The sequence below is a fragment of the Xenopus laevis genome, chromosome 9_10L (genome assembly GCF_017654675.1).
Source record: "Xenopus laevis strain J_2021 chromosome 9_10L, Xenopus_laevis_v10.1, whole genome shotgun sequence".
Classification (NCBI taxonomy): Eukaryota; Metazoa; Chordata; class Amphibia; order Anura; family Pipidae; genus Xenopus; species Xenopus laevis.
Genome location: NC_054387.1, coordinates 112,751,475 through 112,764,420, shown reverse-complemented (window position 1 = coordinate 112,764,420; position 12,946 = coordinate 112,751,475). Strand labels below are relative to the sequence as shown.

Sequence of the window (12,946 nt, the reverse complement as noted above, 5' to 3'; positions counted from 1 at the left end):
TCCATGCTGGGCAAGTTTACATAAATTAAATAAGACAAAATAAGTTTGGCATTAAGGAGCCCTGCGTACAAAACCAGAATATAACAATCAATATGATTTATAAATGACACTTGTCAATATGACAAAATGGGCTGTTTGAAAGTATCAGCACATATGAGGTTAGTGCTGGCCAGGTAATGTGTTGGAATAGTTGTTCAATGTAACAACCAACGCTTTGTGCCTTTAAGGCATATCATATACCTGGGACTTGCTATTTAAGTACCACAGGTGGAGGAGGTGATGGAGGAGGAGGAGGAGGTAGTCAGCAATAGCACATATTATGAGTGCTGGGTAGCCAAAGTAGGCCATCGGTAGACAACAATACTTTCTAGTGCAAAGTAACAACCAGCACTTTGTGCCTTTAAGGCATATCATATACCTGGGACTTGCTATTTAAGTACCACAGGTGGAGGAGGTGATGGAGGAGGAGGAGGAGGTAGTCAGCAATAGCACATATTATGAGTGCTGGGTAGCCAAAGTAGGCCATCGGTAGACAACAATACTTTCTAGTGCAAAGTAACAACCAGCACTTTGTGCCTTTAAGGCATATCATATACCTGGGACTTGCTATTTAAGTACCACAGGTGGAGGAGGTGATGGAGGAGGAGGAGGAGGTAGTCAGCAATAGCACATATTATGAGTGCTGGGTAGCCAAAGTAGGCCATCGGTAGACAACAATACTTTCTAGTGCAAAGTAACAACCAGCACTTTGTGCCTTTAAGGCATATCATATACCTGGGACTTGCTATTTAAGTACCACAGGTGGAGGAGGTGATGGAGGAGGAGGAGGAGGTAGTCAGCAATAGCACATATTATGAGTGCTGGGTAGCCAAAGTAGGCCATCGGTAGACAACAATACTTTCTAGTGCAAAGTAACAACCAGCACTTTGTGCCTTTAAGGCATATCATATACCTGGGACTTGCTATTTAAGTACCACAGGTGGAGGAGGTGATGGAGGAGGAGGAGGAGGTAGTCAGCAATAGCACATATTATGAGTGCTGGGTAGCCAAAGTAGGCCATCGGTAGACAACAATACTTTCTAGTGCAAAGTAACAACCAGCACTTTGTGCCTTTAAGGCATATCATATACCTGGGACTTGCTATTTAAGTACCACAGGTGGAGGAGGTGATGGAGGAGGAGGAGGAGGTAGTCAGCAATAGCACATATTATGAGTGCTGGGTAGCCAAAGTAGGCCATCGGTAGACAACAATACTTTCTAGTGCAAAGTAACAACCAGCACTTTGTGCCTTTAAGGCATATCATATACCTGGGACTTGCTATTTAAGTACCACAGGTGGAGGAGGTGATGGAGGAGGAGGAGGAGGAGGTAGTCAGCAATAGCACATATTATGAGTGCTGGGTAGCCAAAGTAGGCCATCGGTAGACAACAATACTTTCTAGTGCAAAGTAACAACCAGCACTTTGTGCCTTTAAGGCATATCATATACCTGGGACTTGCTATTTAAGTACCACAGGTGGAGGAGGTGATGGAGGAGGAGGAGGAGGTAGTCAGCAATAGCACATATTATGAGTGCTGGGTAGCCAAAGTAGGCCATCGGTAGACAACAATACTTTCTAGTGCAAAGTAACAACCAGCACTTTGTGCCTTTAAGGCATATCATATACCTGGGACTTGCTATTTAAGTACCACAGGTGGAGGAGGTGATGGAGGAGGAGGAGGAGGTAGTCAGCAATAGCACATATTATGAGTGCTGGGTAGCCAAAGTAGGCCATCGGTAGACAACAATACTTTCTAGTGCAAAGTAACAACCAGCACTTTGTGCCTTTAAGGCATATCATATACCTGGGACTTGCTATTTAAGTACCACAGGTGGAGGAGGTGATGGAGGAGGAGGAGGAGGTAGTCAGCAATAGCACATATTATGAGTGCTGGGTAGCCAAAGTAGGCCATCGGTAGACAACAATACTTTCTAGTGCAAAGTAACAACCAGCACTTTGTGCCTTTAAGGCATATCATATACCTGGGACTTGCTATTTAAGTACCACAGGTGGAGGAGGTGATGGAGGAGGAGGAGGAGGTAGTCAGCAATAGCACATATTATGAGTGCTGGGTAGCCAAAGTAGGCCATCGGTAGACAACAATACTTTCTAGTGCAAAGTAACAACCAGCACTTTGTGCCTTTAAGGCATATCATATACCTGGGACTTGCTATTTAAGTACCACAGGTGGAGGAGGTGATGGAGGAGGAGGAGGAAGTAGTCAGCAATAGCACATATTATGAGTGCTGGGTAGCCAAAGTAGGCCATCGGTAGACAACAATACTTTCTAGTGCAAAGTAACAACCAGCACTTTGTGCCTTTAAGGCATATCATATACCTGGGACTTGCTATTTAAGTACCACAGGTGGAGGAGGTGATGGAGGAGGAGGAGGAAGTAGTCAGCAATAGCACATATTATGAGTGCTGGGTAGCCAAAGTAGGCCATCGGTAGACAACAATACTTTCTAGTGCAAAGTAACAACCAGCACTTTGTGCCTTTAAGGCATATCATATACCTGGGACTTGCTATTTAAGTACCACAGGTGGAGGAGGTGATGGAGGAGGAGGAGGAGGTAGTCAGCAATAGCACATATTATGAGTGCTGGGTAGCCAAAGTAGGCCATCGGTAGACAACAATACTTTCTAGTGCAAAGTAACAACCAGCACTTTGTGCCTTTAAGGCATATCATATACCTGGGACTTGCTATTTAAGTACCACAGGTGGAGGAGGTGATGGAGGAGGAGGAGGAGGTAGTCAGCAATAGCACATATTATGAGTGCTGGGTAGCCAAAGTAGGCCATCGGTAGACAACAATACTTTCTAGTGCAAAGTAACAACCAGCACTTTGTGCCTTTAAGGCATATCATATACCTGGGACTTGCTATTTAAGTACCACAGGTGGAGGAGGTGATGGAGGAGGAGGAGGAGGTAGTCAGCAATAGCACATATTATGAGTGCTGGGTAGCCAAAGTAGGCCATCGGTAGACAACAATACTTTCTAGTGCAAAGTAACAACCAGCACTTTGTGCCTTTAAGGCATATCATATACCTGGGACTTGCTATTTAAGTACCACAGGTGGAGGAGGTGATGGAGGAGGAGGAGGAGGTAGTCAGCAATAGCACATATTATGAGTGCTGGGTAGCCAAAGTAGGCCATCGGTAGACAACAATACTTTCTAGTGCAAAGTAACAACCAGCACTTTGTGCCTTTAAGGCATATCATATACCTGGGACTTGCTATTTAAGTACCACAGGTGGAGGAGGTGATGGAGGAGGAGGAGGAGGTAGTCAGCAATAGCACATATTATGAGTGCTGGGTAGCCAAAGTAGGCCATCGGTAGACAACAATACTTTCTAGTGCAAAGTAACAACCAGCACTTTGTGCCTTTAAGGCATATCATATACCTGGGACTTGCTATTTAAGTACCACAGGTGGAGGAGGTGATGGAGGAGGAGGAGGAGGTAGTCAGCAATAGCACATATTATGAGTGCTGGGTAGCCAAAGTAGGCCATCGGTAGACAACAATACTTTCTAGTGCAAAGTAACAACCAGCACTTTGTGCCTTTAAGGCATATCATATACCTGGGACTTGCTATTTAAGTACCACAGGTGGAGGAGGTGATGGAGGAGGAGGAGGAAGTAGTCAGCAATAGCACATATTATGAGTGCTGGGTAGCCAAAGTAGGCCATCGGTAGACAACAATACTTTCTAGTGCAAAGTAACAACCAGCACTTTGTGCCTTTAAGGCATATCATATACCTGGGACTTGCTATTTAAGTACCACAGGTGGAGGAGGTGATGGAGGAGGAGGAGGAGGTAGTCAGCAATAGCACATATTATGAGTGCTGGGTAGCCAAAGTAGGCCATCGGTAGACAACAATACTTTCTAGTGCAAAGTAACAACCAGCACTTTGTGCCTTTAAGGCATATCATATACCTGGGACTTGCTATTTAAGTACCACAGGTGGAGGAGGTGATGGAGGAGGAGGAGGAGGTAGTCAGCAATAGCACATATTATGAGTGCTGGGTAGCCAAAGTAGGCCATCGGTAGACAACAATACTTCATAGTGGAAAGCACAAGGCACACTGTTTTCACTTTGACAGTTGCAGAACATAGGCCATTGTTACATGAATGCTCCCACATGAGAAACACATACAAACAGCGCTTGATTAGCATATGGAACATTTGAAGCAACACTGCACTGGTGATAAATACACAATAAAAAGTGTAGTCATGTGTTTGCAATGATTGGAATGCATTGATCCTTACATGTAACATTTTTTGGGCCAAGTGAATGTGTTTGGCAACACTGCAGCATCACCATAGAAATATGTTAGAGCAAATGCACTTTGATGTTTGTAAGTGCTTTTCCAGATGTTATTGGAAAGGGCGCCATTGGATGTAAGATATGGCACACCTTGGTGCTCATAACACCATACGTATATACATATGTTAGAGCAAATGCACTTAGATGTTTTGAAGTGCTTTTCCAGATGTTATTGGAAAGGGTGCCAATAGATGTTAAAATCGCACCCCCCAGTGAAGAGAATGGAGCACACTGTAAACAATGGGATGTGTTGTTTGGGAGTCAGTCCCATTGCTGGGTAACGGACAGAGTGATACCTGAAGCGTCAATAGGGCAAAGTTTGTTACCAGGAGAAAATAGGCAAAGAGGCCAGTGTCAGATGGTAAATGACACAGACTGGATCTAGGGACGTTTGTCCCCTCGGACAGGACTGTGTCCCCTTCCATGCCCCCTTTCCCTCCGATGTTGAGGAGCTTCAGGGGGTGGAGGGGGAGCAGCAGGTGGACCAGGGACTTCACCCTCAGCAGGGCCCCTTGGTCGGTGAGACTGGGCTGCCACCAGGTCCTGGAATCCTCGATGGATGGCCATCCGGGTCTCCCGCATCTCTGCATAGATATGGGCCATCCACCGCCTCATCCTGAGATCCTGGTAGCGCTGCTGGCGTAGCATGGCCTGCATCACGTTGACGAGCCCCGGTTGTGCCGCAGGTTGATCAGCCAGTCGCCGTCCTTCCTCTTGTGGTGGTCCCCCAATTGCTGTGGCAGCAGCACGATCTACAAGAAAAATCAAATATAAATATATATATTGGACATGTGCATAACCCACAACAAACAAAAGGTTACAAAAGGTTCCAAGTTAGATTGGGGTGGTGTTTTAGTCTGGGGGGTGGCATAAACACAACATTACAGTGGAAATCTCATACCAGTCTGTAGCTTGGAAAACATGTTTTTTCTTAGACAAAAAAAATTGTTTTAAAGGACATGTAAACGCTCCCAACAAAAATGTAATCAGTGAACGGCCTCTTTTAAAGCTTCAGACACGTGCTACTGGTTTTTAAAAGGTTAACAGTAAAGGCTGCAGTATCCCCTTAATCATTTAAATGCCTTCTCCTCTTCTAACTCACTCTTCCCCGCCTCAGGAATTTGCTTTGGCTGTTGGCTCATGAGCATGCTCAGTTCTTCCCAGCTCAGAATACTAAACATACCCTCCATTGTAACAGCCACTAAGGAGATATTATTACTGGTTCCCATATAAACTCTGCTTTTGCTGTCTGATCCCAGGGCCGCCATTAGAAATCACAGGGCCCCGTACAACAAAATTTTCAGGGCCCCATCCACACTAATTTTCTGGGCCTGCCCACCCAGCCTAGGCCCCACCCCAGATCCCGCCAACTCCACACTACAGTTTAAAAACAACACAGACAACAGTGCTAAAAATGGTAACCCCCCCACACACAAGTTAGAAAAAGCCATTGGTGATAAGGGCCCCCCCTGCAAGTAAAAAAAATTGTTCAGATACCCCCAAATTTTATGAAATATTGCTTGTGAGGGTTTTGTGTCTAAGGGGGGCCCGGCCATGCTTCACTTATTTGATTATCCGGGCCCCCCTGTCTTCAGCGTACTGCCTGCCAGCTCTCTGTGCACAGAAGCTTTTCTACTATTAAGATTTCCTGTATCCTTGTGGTCCTTTAAGAATAAGTCCCGTTAAGGGGATCCAATCCCAATGCAGATTTACTGGGCCTTATTCTTAAAGGACCAATGAGGATACAGGAAATCTTAATAGGCGAAAAGCTTCCGTGCACAGAGAGCTGGCAGTACGCTGAAGACAGGGGGGCCCGGATAATCAAATAAGTGAAGCATGGCCGGGCCCCCCCATAGACACGTGCGGGCCCATGACAACTGCCCCCCCGATGGTGGCCCTGTCTGATCCTATTTTGTTCTCCTAACCACCTCTCCTCAGCTTAACCATTACTTGCATCTTTGGTGACACACTGACAAATAAAGGAAGAGTTTATTAGTTATAAACATTGATCTTACGTCTGGGGGGCACCACAGGAATCACGGCTGGCGACTGGGCGCGGCGTTCAGCTCGGTGTTCTGTAATGTGAAATAGGACATTAGTAATGCTCTAAACAAGTTCAGGGAGCAATTACATTTGTCACAAACATTAAACATGTCTGTACCTTGAGCTTCCGGGGCTCTATCAGAGTCATCAGTCTCACCCTCTTCCTGGGGTTGCTGAGCAGCATCACCCTGGTCCTGGTCACTGTCCGGGCGCGATGTTTGCGGTGGTCCTGCAATTTGAGTAAAGAAAGAAAAAAGGTATTAAGAGACAAAAAAAATATAGAATTGCAAGTGTACTTGGCTAGTAGCCTGGTGTACAGACCTCTCACATGCTACAAATCTATTTTATTGCTCATTCGAAATACTAACTCCAATGAAATAGCACAGGAAGGAAGATGAAATGGTTAAACGTAAATCTACTGTATAATGGCACAACTAGGGAGATGAAATGGTTAAACGTGAATCTATAATGGCACAGCTATTATGGATGGAATGGTTAAAACTTAAATACATTTGCAATCATACAAGCAGAAGAGAATTATATAGATGACAATACTTGTGTTTTTTGAGTTGTTTAGCTTTTTATTCAGCAGATCTACACTTTGCAATGTCAGCAATCTGGTTGCTAGGGTCCAAATTAGCATAGCAACCATGCATTTATCTGAATAAGAGACTGGAATAGAATTGGGGATGTTCTGATAAGTTAGATGAGTAATAAAAAATCAATGTGTAGAGCCTTTCTTTCTAGACCCACATTTTAAAGCTGAAAAGAGTAATTTAAAAAATAATGAAGGACAAGTGAACAGTTGCTTACACTTGGCCATTCTATAACATACTTCAAAGTTAACTTAAAGGTGAACCACCCTTTAAAGCAGTTTCTAAACATTTGTGCTATAGTGGAGAAATGGTTAATAAATAAATGGCTCCCCATTTTGTCAGTTACAGCTGCACTTAATAACTAGTAATAATAAACAAACAGCAAAGCTGTAAAGAAAAGCACAAAAACTCCTCTAATGCAAAACAGAAGCAATATTTTACCAACAAAGTGATATGCTAAAGGGAACATTAGACATTTATGTAAATAATGGGAATGTGGAACAAAAGGAGTCAGATATTTGTTTCTATAAAAGTCTACTTACGTATCCAGTCTGTGTCCAGTTCTTCACTGCCCTCTTTGGCCAAAATGTCCAGAAGCCGGCGCTCATGGGGTTGAAGTCTGAGTGGAGGGACACGCCCTCCGCCGGTCTTCTGGGCTTTAGCTCTCCTGGTAACCAGCTTTGCCCTTAGCCAACGCTTCAGGTCACTGTAGCGCTTATACACAGTTGTCCGATCCCTGTGTAAAGCGCCCACAGTGTTCACCCTGTCCGTCACCTGCTGCCAGAGTTGTTGGCGTCTGGCAGCATTGATGCGATGGGACTGACTCCCAAACAGCACATCCCATCGCGCTATCACCTCGTCCACCAGTGCTCCATTCTCTTCACCGGTAAACCTTCGGGCCATTTTGTTGGTGGGGCCCTCCTCTCCTCCATCATCACCTTCCTCCTCCTCCTCCTCCTCTCTCCTCTCTGAGGCAGTTGGTGGTGGTGCCTCCATCTCCTCCTCCGAGCTGCTCGGCAGCCTCTGTGGCCTCCTCCTGGGGAAGCCTCTCTCAGCCCTGGGTGGGGTGCGTGACACGCTGCGTGCCCCAGATGGTGGTGAGCGAGACACGCAGCGTGCCCTGGGGGACTCCCTGTGTGGGCTGGGGGACACCCTCCCTACACTACGCTCCTCCCTCCCTCTACGGGACCCCCCTGCCCTACGCTCCTCCCTCCCTCTATGGGACCCCCCTGCCCTACGCTCCTCCCTCCCTCTACGGGACCCCCCTGCCCTACGCTCCTCCCTCCCTCTATGGGACCCCCCTGCCCTACGCTCCTCCCTCCCTCTACGGGACCCCCCTGCCCTACGCTCCTCCCTCCCTCTACGGGACCCCCCTGCCCTATGCTCCTCCCTCCCTCTACGGGACCCCCTGCCCTACGCTCCTCCCTCCCTCTACGGGACCCCCCTGCCCTACTCTCACCCCCACTACGGGACCCCCCTGCCCTACTCTCACCCCCACTACGGGACCCCCCTGCCCTACTCTCACCCCCACTATGGGACCCCCCTGCCCTACTCTCACCCCCACTACGGGACCCCCGACTCTCTACCTCCTCCTCCACCCAGGAACCCCTGTTGGTGACCCCCCAGCCCTCCTCTCTCCCCCATCTACCACGACTAAGATCCCACATAGTGTGGGATCCAGCCGCAGTTGGCACCTCACCAGGGCTGGAGAGACGTTCCCCCTGCTCCTCCTCCTCCTCAATCCTCCTCCCAGCCATTTGCAGGCTTTTTTTTTTCAATTGCTTTAAAACACCTCCTCCACCTGTGCAATCTAAATAGCAAGTGCGCAATCAGGCCGAAAATGCACCTAAAATGGCCACTGGAGGGCTTCCTGTATGAAAAAAATGTCAGAAAGGAAGTGGGGCATAAACGTTCGAATCGAACGATTCGAATATAAGTGGGGCAACGATCACTTCGATTATATTCGACTGCTCGATACGACGGAACCATTCGAATCGAAGACACTATTCCCTCGGTCGAATTGTTAAATCGTTCGATCGTACGAGTTTACTTCGACCTAATCGAGTGCGAACCCAAATTGGCGAACGTCCCCAAACGTTCGCGAACGTTCGGCGGACGCGAACAGTCGAAGTTCGCGCGAACTAGTTCGCCGGCGAACAGTTCGCTACATCCCTGTGCAGGACCTGCATCTGCAGTGTGTCGATGATAGGAAATCCAAGAAGACTGCCCTCTAGCACAAGCAGTAGTAGTGTCTGTATCAATCAATCCACCGTGCAGTCACAGGAGAGAACCTCCTTTCTCCCTCTTCTAAACTTACCTGTGCAGTACTCTGGCAAGGTCCTACCGCTGCTGTGACAAATAAAACTTAAAATATAATATCATATCTGCACTGTTTTGATCCAGAGGAAGGCAAAAAACCCAGCCCAAAGCCAGTGCTAATTATGCTTCAAGAGGGAAAAAATTCCTTCCTGACCCCAATGGTGATCAGAATCAAATCCCTGGATCAAGCAATTCCCATTAATTTAACATAATTAAATACAATACAGACTCTCACAATTATAATGTGTAAAGATATAGAGACCACAATATTACAAAGCTTTCATGAAAACATCCATATTCAGTTATTAATAGATAATATGAGAAAACTCCTGACATTTTACAATTTTGAAATTTGCAAAATGGGGGTGGGGTGGGGTGGGATGTTTCTACCTGCTCAGAAGTTAAGGAAGTGAACTGCTTCTTCCCCTGACATCACTTCCATCTCTTACTCCACCCCTGGGCCTGGCCATCTCCTGCTTTAACTCATTTCTTCTCACCTAAACACAGCTACATCTGATTCTGCACATCTCTGACCTACACCAGTATAATTTGGCTGCTGGTCATTCAGATCCCTTGTCATGCAGCCCCTGCAGTTATTGCTCCAGGGCTTTCCTTTCTGGATTCAAGCATTTGTAGGGGATTTGTGCAAAACTATTGCACTTATCCCTGTAAGAAATCAAGCACAGTGCTTGTGTCTGTGTGCTGTAAGCAGTTACCTAGCAACCAGCTATTCAGTGCAACAGGAAGTGACACAGCAGCTTGTGACTGGCTGGCAGGAAGAGGAAGTCTCAGATACTGGCAAAAGAAGAGTGCCTGGCAGAGAGAACCACATGTTGGACAGAGAGAGAGACTAGAGAGCTGCTGAGAGGCTGCACCAAAGGCATTCATTTGGATCGGGCTGGCACAGAAAAGCCACATACTGTGCCTGGAGGGACAGAGAGTGTGAAAGGAATCCAGACTGGAGGAACAAACAGCAGGAGATTCCTATCTGAGCATCCAAAGGGGCTGGTAGTCGCATTGTATGTCTGAATGTGCTGGATTCTCTGTAAAGCATCTGAAGAGTATTTGGAGTGAGTATCTTGTTTAAAAGGACAGTACCCTAAAGAAGCGCTTGAAGATACAGAAACTGTTTGGTGGAAGGACATTAAAGGACTTTGCTTTCTTTAGTTAGCTGGATAGTTAGCGCAAGCAAATTAGTTAGCGAGGCCCTATTACCACCAGTTAGGAGTGCTGCATGTATTAGGTGCCCATTTTTAGATAAACAGTCATTCAGTTTAACAATACTTTGTGTGTGTTATTATTGTATTCCTAGTGGGGCCACCCGTAGGTGCATTCCCGGATCCCACTAGCTGGAGGCACCGCACTAGTAAGTACCAGGTACCCAGTCTCTCCCAATACCACTGGGGAGTGGCTCAGGTTTGTCCCGTGTCATCAGGTAAGTGCCGCGCGTGGAGTGTTACACCGACAAAAGGGGTGTCGAAAGGGTTACGCATTTAAAATGATTTCATCATGTACTTCTGGAATTCAGCAGCTACAAAAACCAGCAATTACTTTGTTTTGGAATATATCTTAGACACTCCATTGCATGTCTTTGAAAGTACGAAGGGTAAATATAATTTAAAAAAATATAATTTCTATTTATCAAATAAATATAATTATAAAAAATATAATGTTTAACCCAGCTGTAATGGCGTGCCATAGCACCCCCTAGTTTTCTGTAGAAGTTGCTAAAAAACATAATTATAGATGCAAGAAAATTCACCAATGACAATTCTACTGATAAAAAATGTCATTATAAATGCAAAAGAACTGGCAAAATAATGTCTCTTTCATTACATTACACTGAAATGAAACATGGGGATAAAGGACAGACTTGTTCAGTGCTGGAAAACTTTGCTTAAAGCTTCCACTTTGCTTACTAAAGACAGTGGTAGATGGTGCCTGAATTGGTCTGCATTCAATTTAGCATAGGTGGTGTCTTTTTTTTTCCAGTAATGTTTTGTGATTTTCTGGTAGTAGTGGAGTAGACTGCTATTCTGTTTTCATGAGGTAAACTACGAAATCCTTTTTCCAAATTAAATTAAACCTAGCCCAGTATGTAAAGATTATCAACAATTTCAAAGCAGGTGAACTCTTCTATTTTAGCATGGGTGGTGTTTTTTGTTTCTCTGTTATGGTTTTGGAGGTGAACCTTTTATACAGTATGTCGTTTTATTACTTCAGGAAGACAAGAGCAGACAAAGCTGATGTAGGGTCACATCAAAAGTGTGAACACAAAATTGGCAAGCATTTATTATTTTCAGCAATAAGCATTTATTCTTTTACTGGCTAACATAATCATCAATGAATAATCTATTAATAACTATTCCAATGCTCCAATTAAAATGCACAATTTCAAAGCATAGCATCTCTTTCAAGGGAAATATATGTAAAAAGAGACTGGATGATTTCTATGATAGTGACTTGCAGTGACTTGGTTTGCAGGTTTCTAGAAATCCTGTGCAGAAGAGGACTTCTTTCCACAAAACAAAACGAATGACAAGAGCATTAGCACAGTAACTGTCCAAGATGCTTGTGTACCTGGAGGAGAAAATAAAATGTCTGATTCTTACAGAGACAATGACATCAAACCAATATGACTGAATCAAGTGCAAACAGAAAAAGAATGATTTTCACTGGAGGATCCTTTTCAATCAACTGGGCCATTGGCTCTGGAAGACTAGTAAGAAATATTTGATGTTGCTGCACTTCAGCTATGATCACTCTTAAGCCCTTGAAAATGTAGCAAAATCCTGTGAATTTGCTGATGCAGCAGCATATAGAGGTAACAATCAGATTTGACATTGGGTCCAGTATATCAGTTTTGGTAGTTTTCAAGCTGAGGTATCAGTATTGATGCTTAGCTAACATTATGCAAACTCTGACAGTAGAACTGAACCACTTTATATAAGATATAATGTCAAATGATAATATTACATTTTTGGTTAACTGGCCCTTTAAATTGTGGTGTTAAGACACAATAAGGAGGAAAATCTATTTGTTGGAAATATTAAATGTTTGAGAACATTATGTTGCCTTTACTTAGGTGCAATAATAAATACATTCACAAAGAAGGGAAGATTTACCAGAAGCTGCAGACTTAGTTGAATCTGTAATGCAAAAGAAAAGTTTATTACATTTAACAGACTACACCATTGTTATATATTACAGAGTAGATTTTCAACTGCACCAATTCTGCCTTGGTTAAAAAAATAATGGACCTCGTTTAGTATTTGTGAGTACATGTCTAAACTGTAAAGTAACCCTTTATGTTTCACCTAATATTGGTTGTATTTCGCTGGAAAAAAGGCGCTTGCGAGGGGACATGATTACACTTTACAAGTACATTAGAGGACATTATAGACAAATGGCAGGGGACCTTTTTACCCATAAAGAGGATCACCGTACCAGAGGCCACCCCTTTAGACTAGAAGAAAAGAACTTTCATTTGAAGCAACGTAGAGGGTTCTTCACAGTCAGGACAGTGAGGTTGTGGAATGCACTGCCGGGTGATGTTGTGTTGGCTGATTCAGTTAATGCCTTTAAGAATGGCTTGGATGATTTTTTGGACAGACAT

At 44.7% G+C, this 12,946-nt stretch overlaps 2 protein-coding genes across 2 annotated transcripts in view; both read right to left on the bottom strand.

Moving 5' to 3' along the window:
* Positions 1-4,041: 4,041 nt before the first annotated feature.
* Positions 4,042-8,234, bottom strand: LOC121398228 (myb-related transcription factor, partner of profilin-like). Its single transcript, XM_041577121.1, has 4 exons — positions 7,554-8,234; positions 6,534-6,644; positions 6,388-6,447; positions 4,042-5,124 (listed from the first exon to the last, which is right to left on the bottom strand). Exons 1-4 carry the CDS (start codon positions 8,005-8,007, stop codon positions 4,754-4,756), a joined length of 996 nt encoding a protein of 331 aa, XP_041433055.1. The 5' UTR covers positions 8,008-8,234; the 3' UTR covers positions 4,042-4,753.
* A 3,546-nt stretch (positions 8,235-11,780) lies between these two features.
* Positions 11,781-12,946, bottom strand: part of LOC121397976 (uromodulin-like) — a 33,791-nt gene continuing 32,625 nt past the window's right edge. The window contains exons 15-16 of the mRNA XM_041576300.1: positions 12,412-12,479; positions 11,781-11,910 (exon numbers count right to left, since the gene is read on the bottom strand). Of these exons, the coding sequence (XP_041432234.1) occupies positions 11,781-11,910; positions 12,412-12,479 (198 nt within the window). The remainder of the gene's footprint in view (positions 11,911-12,411; positions 12,480-12,946) is intronic.